Source organism: Epargyreus clarus, unplaced genomic scaffold (genome assembly GCF_041222505.1).
Source record: "Epargyreus clarus isolate Ecla_fem2 unplaced genomic scaffold, WU_Ecla_fem_2.2 ptg000018l, whole genome shotgun sequence".
NCBI classification, from domain to species: Eukaryota; Metazoa; Arthropoda; class Insecta; order Lepidoptera; family Hesperiidae; genus Epargyreus; species Epargyreus clarus.
The window spans coordinates 10,157,718-10,178,017 of record NW_027332226.1 but is presented as its reverse complement, the minus strand read 5'-3'; the positions used below and the strand labels follow the sequence as shown (position 1 = coordinate 10,178,017).

General features: G+C 34.0%; 2 protein-coding genes across 2 annotated transcripts in view; one reads left to right on the top strand and one right to left on the bottom strand.

The window, feature by feature from the left end:
* The first annotated feature begins 1,871 nt into the window (after window positions 1-1,871).
* LOC140749694 (WW domain-binding protein 4) lies at window positions 1,872-13,363 on the top strand. Its single transcript, XM_073082816.1, has 9 exons — window positions 1,872-2,088; window positions 2,167-2,239; window positions 3,160-3,351; window positions 4,152-4,296; window positions 4,579-4,678; window positions 4,758-4,928; window positions 5,347-5,487; window positions 10,343-10,349; window positions 12,653-13,363. Coding segments are annotated over exons 1-9 (1,005 nt in total). The 5' UTR covers window positions 1,872-2,086; the 3' UTR covers window positions 12,827-13,363.
* Window positions 13,364-13,929: 566 nt separating this feature from the next.
* LOC140749930 (uncharacterized) overlaps window positions 13,930-20,300 on the bottom strand; it is a 33,215-nt gene continuing 26,844 nt past the window's right edge. Inside the window, exon 3 of the mRNA XM_073083184.1 lies at window positions 13,930-16,714. Within this exon, the coding sequence (XP_072939285.1) occupies window positions 16,499-16,714 (216 nt within the window). The 3' untranslated portion in view covers window positions 13,930-16,498. The remainder of the gene's footprint in view (window positions 16,715-20,300) is intronic.

The following is a 20,300-nucleotide window of genomic DNA, read 5'->3' as shown; positions in this document are numbered from 1 at the left end:
TAATTTTTTCCTCGGTACGTTACGGCCCTGAAATTACATCTAAACCATTATTTTTTCTTTATTTCGTATTAAATTGTTTAAAACTTTAATCAAAAATCCTAAATTATGCGAGCGAAATTCAAATTTCCAAAACGCATTCCCATTGGTCAAATCGAAAAATGACGTCACATAGCGTGTTACGATGTTTATCGGCGTCAATATTCAAACTGTTTGAGAGAAAAATTGTTTATGTGTATTTATTACACCCTACAGTGTTATTTATTACCTAGTACGATTTTTCTACATAGTATTATTAGGAATAATCAAGAACAATGATTGAAAGTAGTTTTGTCAAAGCACAATCGGATTATATACCTACCAAAAATATGCAAAATGGATAAACTTATATTGTTAATATTCACCTATCTTTATAATATTATAATAGATTATAATGCATTTTGTATGTTTCAAATGATAGTGTTTTATGTAGAAGTCGATAAGTACCTAACGAAGTAGCTGATCAATGCAATATTTTAAAATTATTTACCTAAAATTATTGTTTATTACAGTAAATGCAAATGTTAATGCGATTTTGGAGATACTTCATCTATTTCCTATAATCATGCACCACTTTTTTCGTATTTTCGCATCTTTTGCAACGGCAACAGAAAAAAACACTATATAATATATTTATAGTAGTGGTTTTGCACAATAACTCTAGGAAATATTTATAAAGTGGTTATTTAGACTTTTCCATGATGTGAATAGCGATTAAACCTGAAAACGTTAAATAATAACTTTATGTGCATACAGTTATCATCAATAATAATGCAAATCACGCTACGTGACGTCATTCAAAGAGCGCGTAAAATGGCGGCGTTCAAATGTGTCAAATTTTATTGATACTTTAAATAATTTTTAAAAAACTATTTCAAACATTAATAAAATCGTTTATATTTTTTACTATGTTAAAACGATGTGATAAGTGGTTTAAAAAGATAAAATAAGTGATATTGTGATAAGATAAGTGATAGTGATAAATCCGACAAATTGTGCGTGCGACGATATTATCACACATCATTGCCAGCGATTTTTCAATTTTTCCAGGTAATATGTATTTCGTTTTTATGTTAAGTTAATAAACATTATTTCCTAACATTAATTCTCACGTGAAATGTCATTACATACGTTATTATTTATCATAATACATATTGTTCATTTTAAGTTATAAAATTTTCCACGTTTTAGGGAGTTATGATAACCTAGTAACACTAATATTGCCAGTGGCGCCCTTGCCACTCGCACAGATAAGTATAAAATAATAATAACAAAGCGTAATTACATAAATAACGCATTGTAAGTTTTAATAATAACTTTACAACTACCTATGTAATTGATATTTATAATTAAGTTAATCAGTTCATGAAGTTCAGTAAAAGTAAAATCAGTATTAAAGGGACAATGTGCACTATACGGGCGGCAGTAGCCATTTATCATCAGGTGGACTGTATGCACGCCTGCTATTATATACATTAAAGATTGTCATTTGATTGTATTTTATTAATTTTATTATATTTCGTTATTCGTTTCGTTTTCAATATTGTCGTTTTCAATAAGGAAAGAAACTTCACAGTGAATATTACCTTGAAATTGCAAGAATAAAATGGTTCACATCAATGAAGCGATTTAATTAAACGTCAAGCAATATTGTTGAAGTTTAAATGTTGCTTTTAATTGTACTACAAATTCTTGTGATTTAATATTTCAATTCATAGCACAAAATGCAACAATAATAAGCATATTATTATTATTGTTCCAACCCTAAAGTTGTGAACTGTCATTTTACAGTGACACTTTAGCTTTACGCTTGCCATCGACACTTGTCAGTCAATTGTCAGTTGTCAGCTTAATAAAATTGTCGAAGTTCGAAACTTCGAATACCTAGTAAATAATATTAAATATTGATAACAATATGGAATTGAATCGTGATTCGACGTAACCACTTCGTTTGTGTGAATCAAAAAACTAAAACAAGATAATACTATATAGATTAATATTATTTAAGAATTACAACCCTACTTACAAAACATAAGTTTTACTATTCGATATGTAAGAACTTTCCATAAACTCAATCATAACTTGTGCGTATAAATTCATTGTAAATAAATAAGTTTTCTATTTCCCCAGGACTGAATACTGGAAATCACAAGCACGAAAATATTGTGAATTTTGCAAGTGTTGGTATGCAGATAATAAAGTGGTATGTAGTAACTTGAATTTGAACTAAGACATGGGTATTTAAATGTGTATGACTAAACGTATTAACATTCGGCGTGGCTCGACTACACCACACTTGTACAAGTATTTATGTGGTATTCTAATCTTAGGAAGTGATTTATAGATATTGTTGGGTGACAGTGACCGCAGTATTATTTAAACTATTTTCTTATTCAAATGTTTTACTTTATGTAGGTTTAAATATCTAAAATTGCCGTGTGAGGCATGGTTCCCAAAACGCTGGCGACGTTTCCTTGTTGAACGGCAAGGCTTAACCTTTGAGCAAAGTAGCCACCAGCTTTTTGGTCACCAGAAGCCGTTACAAGCTTGGTCGACATTAGCGATGGGCGATTGTTCTAAAAAAAACAATCGAATAAATCGACAATAGACGGAATCAACAATCGATTGTCGATTTATTTGTAGTAACAATCGACGTACGAATAACAATCGACGTACGAATCGAATAATTCGATTGTTTTTAGTCAAAACGCGCATCGCTAGTCGACATATCTGACATGAATTTTTCATGTCAGGTGACCATGCACCCATTGTCTCTATTACAAGCGCCGCAAACAAATAATTGTCTAATAAATTATTATATTTACGGCGCTTGAGAGTCTGTGCATGGTCGGTTGTGGCCCATGCCCACACTGATGTATTGCTTACATGCGATGGGGCCAAGGTGTCTACGCACGTCGTGTCCCATACCAGGGGTGGTCCGAGACTCCATGGAACTAGAGTGATTCCATCGGGTCTCTTGTCATCGTTTCTAAAAATATAGAGTATAGAGAGATAGAGACGGTATAGAGACGGTAGCAAGTTCCCGGGTTTTACTTCTTTCTCAACTTATGTTAATTTTATAGATGCTTTATGTAACATGATGTAACTACTTTTATATTTCAGTCAATATCCTTTCATGAGAATGGAAAACGTCATAAGGAAAATGTCCAAAAACATATATCTCAGCTCAGTAAGAAGAGTGCAAAGGAGTTCAAGCAGAAAGAAAAAATAGATGATGATATGAAAAAAATGGAGGCAGCGGCAATGAGTGCTTACCTGAAAGATGTACAAAATAATGCAGACCTTACTTCAAAAGTAAAAAATATTTGTCTTTTTTAAATTTAACTGAAATGAAGTAGTAAATAGAAATGTAGTCCACTTAGCAATAATTACCTTATTGAACTACTCTTAGAACTGACAAAGTTTTAGCACTGTTTGATTCTTTGATGTTTCTATGTCTGAGGAATTCCCTCATAGCCTTGCTTCCTATATCTATACTTATCTTACTTTTGTTCAATATTCTTTAGAATTTCAAGAAGATTAATTAAAAATGGTCAATATATTAAAATAAAAATGTGTTAGAATTAACATGGTTTTTAGAACTGTAGCTTCTGTATGTGAGTACAAGGACGAACAGAAGACAGACTGAAGGTGGTAGAACCCTTTGTGGTTCGACTCCGGCGGCACCACCGCCACACCTATTTCTACCTAATAACAGCAGTGTTAGGCGCTGCTGTGTTCCGTTTTGAAGGGTGTGGTAAGGAAGATAGACTTTTCCGAGGCGTTCCAGCTTCTACCTCAGGGGTAGCGGCGCATCTGTGGCCGACCTCAGGTAGGAATATCTAATCCTATCTGGGGTTGATTACAGATGTCCGTGGGCGACAGTAGCCACTTAACATCAGGTGGACTGAATGCTCGTCTGCTTCTCCTATATTATAAAAAAAAGACTGAACAACTACTACTTCAGTCTAAATTTTTTCTTATTCTGGAAATATGGTAGGCTGATTAAACACAGCATGGATATTATTTGGCAGTGATGTCACATAACTTGTTGTGCTGTCGCCCTATGTCAGAGCTGTTAAATACCCATGTGTATATAATATATTATTTTTCAGAGTATCAATGAAATGCTGGAGCAGAGTGGCAGTAATAGTAAAAACATTGTTGTGTCCAATGCACCAGAAGTGAAGAAAAAGCCACTTTGGCATGAAGTAAAGTCTGAAGATGGACAGTGTTATTTTTGGAACACAGAGACCAATGGTAAATCTTATATATAAAATTCTCGCGTCACAATGTTAGTTACCGTACTTCTCCGAAACAGCCTTACCGATTTTCACCAAATTTTATATGCATATTCAGTAGGTCTGAGAATCGGGTACTATCTATTTTTCATACCCCTAAGAGATAAGGGTTGTTCACCCTTAACATTTTTTTATTTATATGGCAACACAACGCTTGCCGTGTCAGCTAGTATGCATATAAAATAGTCCTGGATTGGATTGGATTGTGTGATATTTTTCACATATATCACATATTTTTCAGAGACGACCTGGGATCCTCCTGATGATTATTTATCAGTTGCTGATCAAGAGAAGAACAAACTAAAAGAACAGGAATCTGAAAAGAAAGCAAAAAAGATGAAGTAACTATTCATTTTTACTTACATTGTACAATTTATTGTCATGTTAACACATGTAACCATTATTGTTTTTTTTTTTCAGAAAGCAGAAGGAAAAAGAAGCGAGGATTGAAGTAAAGGCTCATATTGCTCGAGAGCAGATGAAGGAGTTAGCTGTGAAGAAAGATCCACCTCCCTCTAAGATAGAAACAACATTCGGTCCAGCACCAAGAGCCAGCAATCCTTATGGATCATGGAAACCTGTTGTGAATGAGTATGCAATTTATATCTTCAAGTAATAGTAATTTATATATTTAAGTAAGAGGATTACAGAGGGCTGTAATTAATATGTTTCACTATAAATTACAGGTGTATTACCCCTACAATAAAAAATACTTTATCAATTCTCTTGTCTGTAATGATTGTTAATACAAAATTGTACTACTCATAGTTTTGTAACTGACAAACAATTGTCATGTAATGTGTAGTCGAGAGCTATATAAATGACCACATAAACAATTATTGAATTATAGGAAATACTCAAAAACTGAGTTGTTTCGATTACATTATATATATGTTGTACGGAATGCTTTTAATCAGTGTGCATAAAAGTACGAGAAAAACAGTCTAAGAAGAAAATATACCATCACTCTAATAATTGTGTTTTTTTAATAGAAACTTTTCATTTTTAGAACAGAGCAAAACGTCGATCTTCAACTGCCAAAAGTAAAGGAGATTGTGCCACCCGTTGTACTGGAGCCTGAAAGAATCCAGTTCAAAGAAAAACGCGTCGATTCGCTCGGAGAAGGTCCCGTTGAGTTCAAGAAACGGAAGTTCACCAATTCTAAACGCAACATGCGACAAAAACTAGACGATGATTGATTAATAAAATATTTTTATATAGTCTTCATAGTTTCATTTTTATTTCATTGTTTACTTTTGTACACAAAATGGTTTTATAGTTAAGTTACTAGCTTGCCCTACATAATTTATTGCCCTGTTTCCGCTAGATGGCGTGATAAGTTTTATTTTTAGGTTGCCGTACCCAAAGAGTAAAGATGAAACCCTATTATTTATTGAATTACCCTATTGAATATTTTACAATGTATATAGTATATATAACGTTAGCCGGTGCAACACCAAAATATACCAACTAAAAATATATGCATATAAAAAGGGGTCCAAATGCAAGAAATCAACGCCATCAGTGTTCACATATTAAGTTGTTAGTGCACCACACATTGGTAGTTGTATACTACCAATAGATGGCGTTACTTGATACATTTATATCGACATGGTGTACATTTCATACAAGTAAGAACGGATAAAATAAATAAATATAAGTTAGGCAATCCATTTTTCAATTATAATTATTATCATTATAACTCAATAATAATTATTATAATTCTAATTACATTTCCTCTATTTTCATATGTGAGTTCGACTCGCACTTGGCCAATTGTTATTAAACTATGTGACCAGATAGTTATGCTTCAGTGATCAGTGGGTATAATCCATCCATCCATCAGGCTTTTGAGGTCCACTGCTGGACATGGGCCTCTCCTATAGGCCTCCTTTTGCCTACGCGTGGTCGCCACTCGAGAACCTTCCTTCCCCACCAGTTATCGGTCCTCCGCGCGATGTGGCCGGCCCATTGCCACTTCAGCCTGCTAATTTTGAGAGCTATGTCGGTAAGCTTAGTTCGTCTACGGATTTTATCATTGTGAATCATGTCTCGTAGCGTGTAATATCTTCATAAAATTGTCTTGATCATCCGATCCCTGCTAACCTACGCGGCGCCTGCATGGTACGCGTTGGTGGCCAAGTCAGTCGCACCGCAAGCGCATTCACGCTTGCGGTGCGACTAAATAGCGCTGCAGAACCAGGCCCTACGTACTATCGTGGGAGCCGGTCACTACGTACGGAATGATGTGGTGGTGCGAGACCTCAGGGTTCCAACCGTAGAGGAGTTCGTGAGGACGTTGTCGGTGCGAATTTTAGCTAAAGCCGACGAAAGCCCACACTCCCACATGAGGGGCATCGCGCCACTAGGGAGCTCTTGGGCTAGGATCCCCTGACCACCATGGGGAGTCCGTCAGCAAAGACATTCTTTTTAAAAGTGTATTTGGAGCACATCCTTCTACGTCCCCCCTACCCCTATTTCTAGATTTTTTACGATAAAATCAATGTACAAAATAGTATATTTATAATTTTGTCGCAAGCTGGCTATTATATTAACATGGCGGCATATATACGCCTGCGATATATAGACATACGTTGCAATTGTATAGTTGTATGCTATCTATCTATGTGACTATTGATACCGAGTTCATGATTCAGCGGTTCCCAGTCGTTCTATATTCGTTTGTATATTGGTCAGTCCAATCAATTGGAAGACAAACTACCTATATTTCTTCCGCTCAACCGTGTTCTCCATTCCAACACTTTTAATATTTTTTTCTATTATTTATTTTACAAACTAATTACCCATTCATTCAGTAATATGTTAAAATGACAAGTAAGTATGTACCCAATCCAAACAGTAACTTAAAACAGAAAAAAAAAAACAATTACGCGACAAATAGATAACCTATCTCCTTTGGGAAGTCGGTTGAAAAATAAGTGCCTCCCGAAGTCAATAGACATTTATAAGCAAAAATAGAATAGAAACTGAGGCTCCCTACAGGCATTGCTTGCAATTTCTTAGGACTCAGGGTTAACTACTCGTTTAACACGTTGGCTGCTTAAAAAAAAAACAGTAACTTTCAGCTAGTGCGACGGCAGTCCAAAAATGCATCCACTTGACTTTCTTATTGTGCGTGGCAGGCCTTTTCGACCCGGCACCTCTGGGTGGTATTGAAGCCCTATTATCTTAGTCAAGGCGCATTTTACATTACAAATTTTTATACTTTTAAAATCCTCATGAATCACTTGTCTATACATTAGTGTCCCGCCCCTGGCTCCTCCAAATAGAAAATGAGAAATTAGCAATCGAAAATGTCTGGTCGATAAGGCCCGATACCGCACTAGAGTGTAATTTTTGTAGTGATGGGATAGTAAAAGATAAGAAAATATCGAGTCATTAATTTTATTAAATTTTAATAAACACAAGCCGAGCCTTTTTAATGTCAAACACATAAGTCAAAAAGAGTAATTATAAAGGTAGACCAAAATTTTATATAATTACAAAGATTTTTCTTAGGGATTTCGAAATATGAACCACCGTATTCATCTTCGTTATCACTATCATTTTCTAGTACTATTTTGTTTTTACGATGCGCCATTGTAACGAAGCTTGCAGGAAACCGAGTAGCGCGAGCGCGTCCTCCTCCCGAAGCTAGCACAACACTACTGGCGGCTCAACGCGTACGCATCTGCACAGTGCGGCAACAGGTCGCGAGCGGTCATCCACCATAACAGGCCTGCCCCCGCACTGAGATAACTTTTTACGTTCTATGCGGCGGAGGTCGAAAAAGGCCTGCCGCATTATTTGATTGCTATATTTCTACATTGTTGGTCACAAATCGAAAACTATATTTGTCTTTGTCATATTCGTAAAACTACCCAAGAAACAGGTTTCGCACTAGCGAGAAAGACCTATTTTTCCTGTGCGCATATTGGTTTGGCACCGCGTCGGGCCGATTGTGGGTGAACCACAGTGAACGTGTTAAGTGTCACTTCCTTCAAATCAGAACGCTGTTTTTATAAGGCAGAATAGGCGATGGAGCCTCCGACGTCGAACTACGAAAGGTACCATAAAAAAGAAACTTCACAGAAAAAATAGAATTTAAAGAAAGGTAGGTAAATAGGTCCACGTTCCTGTAGTTCCGGGAGTAGAATAGGACTACGGTATCTCCTGCCTGTCGTAAGAGGCGATTAAAAGGGGGTTTCCGGGGTTGCGGGTGCCAAGAGTGGGAGCTCGAACCACCCGTCAACGACCCCGGGAAGGACGGCTGTATGTGTGGTCGCATACCGTTGTACACACCAGACGGTGTGGCGAGCGACAAGCTCACCTGGGCGGAGCCCGACGGTGCTATGCGCTAAGAGGACTCCGGTTGCGTTCCTTTGGAGATCCCGGAGTCCTCTACGCAGCGCCGAGGACGGCCACCGGGGGGGGTTTTAGTGCAGTAAAACTCCCACATAACCCGGTGTCATTCCCATGACGTCGGGTACCTTATAAAGGTTTCCCTCGTAAAAAAAAAAGGTAAATATGTCCAATATATAGGAAAGCTAGAACTTTAATGCCATTATCAGGTATGTGTTCACTTCTACCTACTTAGGTACCTATAGGTAATAATTTCTAACGTTAAAGCATTTGTTTGGATACTTTACTTAAATTTTATCTACAAGCGAAGTCATAAAAACGAGACCTTTAATACTTATATTGTAATTACTTACCCCTTGTAGGTCTTCAATCTAATAAGCGTGGAAAGGGTAGCAACGAAATAAATATTGTTAACATTTCTGTGTAAGTTTTAGATATACATAGTGTATTATTCATTTATATATCTAATATATAATTTATAGGTACTTTTTTATAATATAGGAGTAGCAGACGAGCATGCAGTCCACCTGATGGTAAGTGGCTACTGTTTGTATTCGTGTTTTTTTTTATTTATAATTATACAGGGTGAATTTATCAAACGGACCTTCAGGGCCAAATCCGAAACTACAAGGATTAGCGAAAAATGCTGAAAGGATTTGCGAGGCCGATTTTGATACTAAAACTGCATCATTAGTTTTTTTAAAATATCTTTTTCCCTAGCCGGGAATCGAACGAGTTCATTTTGAAAAAATATACACCGTCTATATTATTTCACTATCTGATAGTGTTGCTTATAAGGCTCAAAATCTGGGAAGTTATCTATTTTTATAAAAAAATAAATCCTAAAAACGGCGGTAACTTATTTGCCAAACTAGTACTTTCTCATACTAAGCCGTATGTCATGGTCATAACATCGAATAATTAGTTGATTTACCAACAAATTCTTCAATGGTATGACTTATGTATGTTTCTAAAGAATTATACATAAACCATTTCTTATGTATAATCCTTAAGGATTAGTATGCCAATGTATGGAAAAATATGTATTTTGTTCCAAATTTTCCTTTTCCTTTAATTTGTCACATAACATCACTTCCCAGAAATTGATCCTTATAAGCGACACTGTCAGATAGAGGAATAATATAGAGGGTGTATTTTTTTTCAAAATGAACCCGTACGACTCCCGGTCAAGGAAAAAGATATTTTAAAAAACTAATGATGCAGTTTTACTTTTTATCAAAATCGGCCTCGTAACTCGTTTTAGGATTTTTCACTAATCCTTATAGTTCCGGATTCGGCCCTGAAGGCCTATTTGAAAAATTCACCCTGTGTATTTTATTTTATTAATTTAATAAGTTGGATTTCTAAATATAAATAGACTAGCAGTACCCCTCTTTATAATATCTAAATACAAATAGATTACTTACCTACCCATATCGATAAGGTGCCTTTCCTCTAAAAACTTAGAATGTCATTGCTTGTTTAGCATCGATATATCTCTACTTTATCGTTTTTTTAATATTTGACTATTTAAATATAATAAAACTCTTCGTACACGTAGGTATGTACTCCCTTGCGGGCACGAGGACGCTGGCCTATGTTCTGAGAAAACTGCGGATGTCACGAGCTGTCGAGCCGTCAAGAGCTAATGTACGAAATTATCAAGGAATTATTAATTATTATCCAAAAATCTTAGTCTTTAGAAGCGGCAACGCATCTTTAAATGGTTTCAGGCAGAATCCTCGTTCTATACGGAGTTCATTATAGATATACATCATAAACATGAGCAGCAGTGACTCCTACCATCACGTATATTGCCTGTTTGCTACTTCAATCTTGTAAAAAAAGAAACAAAAACCTCCACTTCAATAACAAATATATATTTAACCAAGAGTACTGACTCAAACAATAACACACTAAATTATTTTCGCGTGCCGAAGCGTTTATGCATCTATTGTTACGGTTTAATCCGGGTTCAATATGGAAATGACGAGAACTCTTAGTTTAATGTGACATTGTGTACCTATATCGTTTTATGTCCGGTATCATTGAACGAAACGATGGCTTGGGATCATTATATTTCACATCACGGAACGCCGGACTCAGTCAACCTATATAAGATAATGGATTACGGGTTGTGGACAATACAGTCGCTAACGTCGGCAGCATTCCCGTCTAGCGCTCTCCTAGACCAGGCTTTGTTGTTTAGCCGTGCTCTACACGAATCACATCATGTTTAAATTGGTAAGTGATTTTTTCGTTCTATATTAAGTAAGTTTATATCAAAAGCTTAAGTAACGTTACTTAATTAACACATCTTTAAATCTCTTTATTTACGATTATTGTTTTCAAATTAAAATTAATAGATTTTAGCTGTTCTCCGATCATATTACGTAGGATACATCATTTGAGCATATTATATTAATTGATATTTGATTTATCCTACATCTGCAACTATATTAGGTACGAATGCATTTTTTTAATTTCGAGGAAAGAGTGCTGGAAACTGATGGACAATTTTTATTTTTTAATTCACTTGAGGCTAATAATTTCAAATAGTACCAAAACCCAGGTTGATCACAGGATATGTTGCTGTCTCTGTGAAGTAGGTTAAAAATGTATCATAAATATATACCTAAATGGCTATATCTGTACGGTACGATACCATTAAGCTAAGACTAAATATTCAGTTTAGCAATTTTTAAATAACATCAAGCCTGAGTAATGTTTCAAAGAATTTTAAATTCAGCACGATACTAAGAAGTTGAAAAAGTTTCAATATTTCTATAAGGTTATTTTAAGTACCTAATGTACCTGCTTAAATGTGTTTTGAATACCTTATTACTGTTTTTTTAATAAATATTAAACATAGTTAAAAACTTCTTTTTAATTATTGATATACATACCTGGCTATTTCTGATGCATGCAGATTTTATAATTACAACGTTGTTTTAGTCCATCTGAATTAGACTACTATTCAAATAAACTATAAATAAAATATATAATATATAAATAAAATTAATCCTTTCGTAGGTACACTCTACTTTGTACTCTTGCATTTGCAGGAGTATCTATAAGATAGTGTTTTACAGAAAGGGCTAGTTAATGTCAATTCTAACCTAATGTGAAGAGAATTATTATTGTGTAGGTAGTTAGGTACATTTATAAAATGTTGAGTAAAATTCTTTTAAGAATAAACTAGTCACTAAAGACGTTAACAATACGAACTAATACGGAGTATCAGTTTGCTAGGCATTTACAAGTTGTTGAGCTAATATAACATTGTAATATTAATATTTGTTGTGTATTAGGTATGAATAAATGAAATGAGTAAGAGCTCACATGTATCTTAAAATAAGAGGCCATACGTACCGTAAATACCTATTGCAAGACTATTTACGGCACTTGAGTAACCTTGTTATAATGTATTAACGATAAAAATCATATAAAAAGCCTGCATCGTTCTATTTTTCCACTTTCTGTTTACGGCAAAAAACGCAGCCCACTTTTTTTTAATTTCACACTATTATATAATTATTAAAATGTAATGTACTGAAACTGCAAAATTTAATACTTTTTTTATCAAAATGAAAAATGTAGTTCACGAGAAAGTTTAAAAGTGTAAAATACGAGGTATAGAGTAGGAGCTGTTTGAAAACGTGGATCTTTATTTTTGCCAAAAGATTTAGGCAATAAAAAAATCTCAAGTTTCATGTCTTAATAAACCCAGTCGAGGTCTTTATTTATTTTGCAAGTAAATAAATATGGGTATGTCTTTTATATTTCGTTTTTATGTTATTGTGAAGTTCCTATAGCCGTCATATTGTCACACAGACTCTACATCTGAGCTATAAGAGGTTGTAATTAATATTTTGTAATTTTTAAGGCCTTAGATATATAGGAGGTTTGTATAAAATAATATATATTTTTATAGTGTATGTGTTTATTTGCAGTTGATGGTAATCTTCGTAGCGCTGGCGGTGCTGGCAACGCAGACCGCCGCTAAGCCGCAAGTGCTGCTGGGCAGCTACGGCTACTACCCGGCCTACGTGGCTTCCTACGGCACCGCTCAAGCGTACTCCTACCCTTACGCGTATGCTTATTCATACCCGTTAGCCTATTATTAAAACCAAATACTATTCCGGGTATCCACTCAGTAACCGTATAAAAAACATGGGTAACTTATGTACCTTATATATTTACACAAATGTAGTTGTAAAAGGTTTTAAAACTAAGTAGTTAATATCGAAATAATGGTTTATTTGACTGATTTATGTTATTAAAGTTTTGCTGATATGATATTAACCAACTAAACAGAGAAGATATGATGCATGATATAAGTATCCCTATCTTGTTGTCCCTATGTTTTACACGAGACTTTAATTACCAATAGATAATGTTATACAATACATATTCATATGAATCTACACATTTATTATTATCGTGTTCTAATTCATTATGAATTTTTAACACTTGTGTATAGGTATGCTTTGGATTTGTAAATGCCTACCTAGAGTAAGTACTCTACTATCTAGGTAGGTATGTGTGATTAATCAAGATAAACAGTAATTAAAAATCGATGATATTCAATATTATAAACTGTATCGAATACAATTTAAATATAATATGTAAATGTTAAAATAAAAATGTTTATGTTCAATTAACTCGTTTATTTTCATTCTAACTTAAGGAAAGTTGTATAGTGATTCCCTGTTTAATGTACCTGTGTTAAAATCTTTCCTATTTTTTTACACATTGTATTAACTCTTTATTTCAATTGCAATTCACAATTACCAATAACTTTCCTTGTATGTTTATTGTTTAACGATACAGCTGATTTATCTTAATGTTCTATTTGTTAGTTATGACGCTATTACGTGAATGAATACGTGATCACAAGACAGTATGCATTAACAGTATCTATATTTGGTAGATGACATAGTTCGTGATATAACAATGATGGTATGCACAAGGACACATCACTCACCTTGGTTTCTTGTTCATTTGTATTCAAAGACGATTGATACCTGTCATTGTAATATGGCTCAGAGGAGGCACAGTCGACACGCCAGCGGGTAACCATTAATCCTTACTTGAATCATCCTCATTATTCTTCCTTCATTAAAATTTTAATTGAATCAAACCTTATCATGAATTATTAATATCACAATGCCATTAATACACTTTTCATTGAGCTAATAATGAAAGGATAAACCCATCTGTCCTGTAATATCAATAAACCTTGTACTATAATAACACAAGTAATAATACAAGTAGTAGGTTCTTGACGACGAGGAACTTTCTGTGGGTCGATTTCCGCGGCACCACGGCCATATTTGTTGCTGCCTTGCAACAATAATATCCAGCACTGATGTTTTGGTTTGAACGATGCAGTAAAACACATAAGTACATACTAAAACACACGTAGCGTTCCGACATATTCTCAGCGGAACTGCAAGTACATTTACTGCATTTTTTAAAAGAATCCTCTGTAACATTCGTGATTAGATTAAAAGGCTAACGAAGTAATAAAGCAACAAAAATGTTTGAATGAATATAAGAAAGTAATGCACAGATAAGCTGCCCTTTAAGTGTTACGTCGTAGGCCTGGTGCTACGGGATATTTCCTAAATAGAGAACAGAGTTCAACGCGTTTTTGCTACAGCCGATTATATTAATTGTAAGTTAATATCATAAGTTTTTCTGTAATATTTTACATTAAAATACAAGTACTTACGTTAACTATGTAGAACTATAATCAGTTTATATTTAGTTTATCAGTGGTGTTAGTGTGTAGAAAAAGAAGGATTCGTACTGAATATTATTTATTCGTTATATTAAATAACCCACAAGAGTTACTATTTAGTATTATTGCAATATTTTATACGACAAAGTATTTCACATGCGAGTAGAACAAACATGGATTAAACTAAAACGACCTTGATTGTAATCAAATATCCCAAAAACATCTACATACAAGATTTATTTAACAACGTATAACAGTGTTGTTTCTTATAAACATTTATATCTATTTGTTCGCTTGTTTTACGTGTGAAGCACTTTGCAAAGCGAGCGTGGGTAAGCTAACATTCAACAATAGTTATGTACGGAGTTGTAGTAATATTCTACTGCTTGAGACACAACTACGGGAAGGCCACCATCATACTTTGCCACCTTGCTTTATACGGATACTTCGTTCGTACTACTGTTTATTTTCTGGAACTCGTAATCAAAGATTATCATTCTTCGGAACACAAACATCTTCCGATGCGGTGGTACTTAGATCTTGAAATTAAAAAATATATACGTAATAAAAGGAAGATTTCTATGTGAATCAACTTTCAATAAACGATTTTGATTTGAATTTACGGTACTCCGTAATTATGTGTAGGAAGTAATGATTGTCCTTATAATCATTTCTTTTGATGGCTAGAACTATACATATAGACCTTAAATGGCTTGTCTTATGTCACAAAAAGTGGTACATAAGACTATATAAAGTTGCAAAACTTATTATTAATGGCATTTTTTTTCTAATAAACACTACACACAGCGCTTTTATTTATTTTGTGAAATGCTTAAGTATTTTGATTTTAATATCGCGCAAGCTCCTTTATATAATTGAAAATAATAAAAAATAATCAACATTTATAATTATTATAGTAGGTACCTATATAAATACATATTACATTCTATTTTATTTACAACGACCTTTTTAGTTTTTTCATAATGATAATATGGTAGAAGTTTTAAAAGCATTATTAATAGATATAAATGATTAAGTTTCCATTCTATTTTTGTTGTGTATTTTAAATGGAATTCGTTTTGTGCACTTAACTATTACCTATATAATTTCACAATACGCCTATAACACATGCTACGCTCAGGCAAGCTTGTAGGCTAATAACAAGATTATTTGTATACCAAATGATGTTTAATAAGTTAGGATTTTAGATTCATATGTCATGTATGTACGAATATGTACATGAACATTAGGTATGGTATACATATGCACATTTTTATTTAACGGCGAATAGACACTAGGTAATAATCAAACATGAGTTACCACAGTAGTTACGCAAATTAAGCGCCTAATTAGCTTTAGTTTGTTGACCTACATTATTCTGTTTTCTTCGTATTGATTATAACATTTATAGACATAGGCGAATCAGGATATGATTCTAGATAACATATTTATTGCCAGCATTTTAGAAAAGCAAAGTAAATAATCACCATTACTCTTAAGGTAATCCCCACATAGCTAATTTATACATAATTTTATAGAATAGGTACATTCAAAGTTGTAATAATTTATTAATAGCAGGATATAATCAGCAAATGTTTACCTACTTAATATTATATAGTTTTAGTTTCTATTAATTACAAAACAGATAGCTTAAACATTCATATAGATACATGAAATAATATTTATCAAATAAAATACAGAAGAATATAGAAATATTAAATTATATGGCTAAATATTATTACTTTTACTAATAATTTACAAGATACTCCGTGAATTCCCTCACTGTAATCTTCATATGTAAATTGAAGTTTTTGCACTCACTTTACAAACACGACACTTTCACTTATAAGTTATGCGTTCGTTCAATGGGGAGCCCCAACACTTTATGTAGATGGCACCTTCAATTCACGTTCACCTTCAAATCGAGTTTATTAATCAGGCAACAATAGTCAGTATGAAACTACACTACCCCAACCTTACGTTACATCGTATAAAATCATAATGCGCTCAAAAATATGCCAGAACCAGTGTAATAGAGAGAATTTGGCAGCATTTACGCTACTTCTAAATCCGAGTCATCGGAATCGTCGGTATAGGCGCGCGGCGTGGGCGGCGCGGGCGGCGCGTGGGCGGCGGGCGAGAGACCGCGCGCGGCCCGGGCGGGCAGCAGCGCGCGCCCGCACGACCGCTCCTCCTGCAGCTTGCGCAGCCGCTCCTGCTCTTCACGTTTCTGCTTCCTCCATTTAGCTCGCCGGTTTTTAAACCATACCTAAAAAACACCGAAATTAGAATTACGACGTAATTAATTGTGTTCATTAGGCAATTAGTGATAAATATCTCGTCACAGTAGTTACAGTTAATAGATGTTAACAATTACGAATTAGGTAAGAACATGTTTATTTGCCAATGCAAGTCTGAGTGCTAAATTATGCATTTGAATGGTATATTATTACTAAGACAAATAATAAATAAGACAAGTAATTTTACGAGGAATTTGAACAACTTTGATCCTTCTTTATAAATATACTGGCTGGATAGGTACCTCCATTATTATCGTTTACTTAACGTAAGGCATTACTACCTATTTCGTTGCTTTAAAGTTACTGAAATATTATAACATCAAGATGTGAATAGCGATCAAAAATGTATGCAAATATCTATTGTTATTTAAGTCTGCGCCTCGTAGATTTTAAAATAGGTTGTAATGTAATCGATTTCATTCTTCCCGAGTGCATTACAGCAAAATATTCTCAAAAGATTTTTTAATAACCGTCCGTTCGGAAGCCAGTACAATTCAATCTGTTGTATGCTGCCATCCAATAACAGATTATAATGAAAGATCTGCGGACAATGATGCGACCCACTTTCTAACAAACAATTACCACGCTACTGGACCGATACCGTTCGCTTTGAAAAAATATGTTGTCTGTCAATACAGCATTGAATTATGAATGATATCTGGGTGTGTGTCGAAATGGGTACTTCCACTCGACTTCACACGCACAAGTGCTGGGCCCGGGCTCTCGGACTGCGGGTGGTCGCATTGTGTCGTCGGTGGTCACAACACTAGCGGCACCTTTGTGCCCACACATCATTTACACATACATCTAACTACATATTACCTAAAGATAGTGTAATTGTTAATACAACTCTGTTACTATACACTTATAATTACAAGAAATTATAGAAATTAGATTAGAAATTATGTAATGATTAAGAGATTATGTAATGTAATATATATATAAATATATGTACCTATATATTTGTTATTTTCATTTAGTTATTATTATTATTTGGTTAATTTTTTTTTTATTTTTGCACACTAATTTTACCTTTCGTATGCACTTGTACTTCATTTCTATCTCTTCTGTATTGTTATCTTTATTTTTGTGTACAAAAACTTATTAAATAAAAAAATAAAAATAAGATGAGATAGATTTTAAGAAGTCAATTTAAAACCGTATAGAATTTTTGTGTTTCGATAGAAAGTCGATGCCAGCTCAATTTCACATAAGTTTTTTCTGTATTCTTTTGGTACTAAGATAGTGGCAACCTAACTTTAATCGGCTTCAGATAGAACCACTGTATTATTTGGAGTTAGACGTCTATTTTATTTATTGTCAAATAGAACGGTTTCGCAGAACCAATTATACTAATTGACACACACAAATTAATTGATGTTATAAAACAATTTGATGTCAACATAAAGAATAAATACAAATCAAATAACAATAGTACATCTCCAATTTAAAACATAATAATAATAAATTAATAATTGCAAAAATAATAATAATTAATCTTTGGAAATAAATAATAATCGTAACAATAATGATAGAATTAATAACAGTATTAGATTATTTAGTTCTATGGGTCGTAGTGACCACTTACTGGTGGACATGTGCAGTAATATAATGCTTATCAACGTTTAAATAAGTTTCATAAATTATAGTAGGTATCTACCTAATACTCTACATAATCAATACGTATGATATCGGTTCCAGAACAGGGCTTATGAATGTGCTAACAAAAACGTACCCCTAAAATAATATCTTACAAAGTGTGAATCGAGGGCTTTAAAATTAAGTCGTTAAGGATACCGCCATTGTCGGAGTTAATTGCATTACAAGTGGCGTCCGACAAAAGCCCTATTAACTTTCGGGAAATGAGTGACAGGCTTTTCGCACTCGGCCGCCGTTCGCCCATTTGGCGGCACTCGAGCGGCAAATATGGCCGCTGCCACCGCCAGACCCCAAGGCGACTCCCGCTAACGCTATCTACACCTTTGTCGACGCCCGCAACGGGATTACGGCGCTGTTTTGTTCGCTCCACATTGTATTTGGCTTAACTCGTTTATTGTTTTTCATTGTTTCGCCAAACTAACGTCTACACTGCAGGTTCTCTTACAGAATAGTTCTTAGCGATGAACATGATATAAAAAGTAAGGGAAGTGCAAAGTTAGTATACATTCATAGAAAAGGAAAAGGCAAATAATAATTGATCGTAAACTTGTATTCAGTTACCAGTATGTACTATCCATATTAATGTATGCAAGAAAGTACCTACCCTTGTAAAGAATAAATTGACGACGTCGTTTTCAGACACTCTCTGTAGACTCTTTATTAGACATAAATAGATTTATTAGACATAGTCTACAGAGAGTTCTATCATAGTAAAGAAAGAGTAAAATAAAGAGTACCTACTAGTTCTTTCTTTACTATGGTTCTATCACCTTTTATAACATTATATAGGGTTACAAAATTTGTAACTACTAAATTAACTAAAACAGATTTAATCATACTGAACTAAATCATAATCCTAGTTCGCTGTGCGGTTTATTAACTATCTATTATGCGCCCTATTGTTTAATCGCAAAGCGCGGGAATTACGAAACTCTATTGTGAACACGGCACTGTTCCAGCATGCATTTATAATTCCACAGCTCATAGTCTAGTATCAAAGACAAACGAGTACTGCGTTACAGAGAAGCTAAAGCCTATTGTACGCCGTAGTTTGTAATACCATTAACTCGACAACTTTTAATCATATTCATACGTGGGGAATACTTTATACCTAAGCGCTCTACATCTGTACTAATGTTCGCCCAGTCGAACCTATCACGGATGATTAGAATGCCGAAAATACCGCCTTCTTAGCCACATGAAACCTATGTTTTTTACCCTTTTCATTTTTAGAACCTATTTCTTGTTACACTAATTGTCGGTAATACACGCTCTACAAAAACTTCAAGTTTTGTTTTTGCCGCTTTATATATAGATTTAAAATATTATTTATTTTAAATTTGTTTATTGTGCTAAAGACGTTGTAAATAGGTTTTGATTTTTTTCAACTTAAATTGTTACCCTTGTTGCCTAAGATCCATTATGACTTGTCTTCTATAAACGATTATTTGTTGAATAAATGTGAATATAGGTACATTTCAAACGTGAGTAAATATAATAAAGTATTATTACCATTATATAAATAATATAATAATAGAATTCCATAAACTTCCTTTGTTTGCATTAAAAAATCAAATACTTAATAATATTATTTTAATAATATTAAATTAGTTCTAAGTACCTATAAGACGTTTTTCACTTCTAAAATATAGATAGAAACGACTTCAATATTATTTTAATACACTGCAGTAATTTGAATTTCTATCTTGCGTTCAAAATCTCTTTGTATTTCTTTCTTTTTCGTTACGCAAACACAAAAGAACCCCTTTTTCCTGGAGTGTTGCTTGGTGAAAACAGTAAACAGACTAAGTTTTAAGACATTCAATTCCTTTCAACATTGCTGGTCACGTGTACCTAATATTTGCTGAAATAAATTAAATGTACACGCTAATTATT

What these genes read in the sequence shown, in the direction of transcription:
- LOC140749694 (XM_073082816.1), top strand. An exon ending in ATGCAGACCTTACTTCAAAA is followed by an intron (nt 3,352 to 4,151) that starts GTAAAAAATATT and finishes ATTATTTTTCAG; the next exon opens with AGTATCAATGAAATGCTGGA. An exon ending in TGGAAACCTGTTGTGAATGA is followed by an intron (nt 4,929 to 5,346) that starts GTATGCAATTTA and finishes TTTCATTTTTAG; the next exon opens with AACAGAGCAAAACGTCGATC.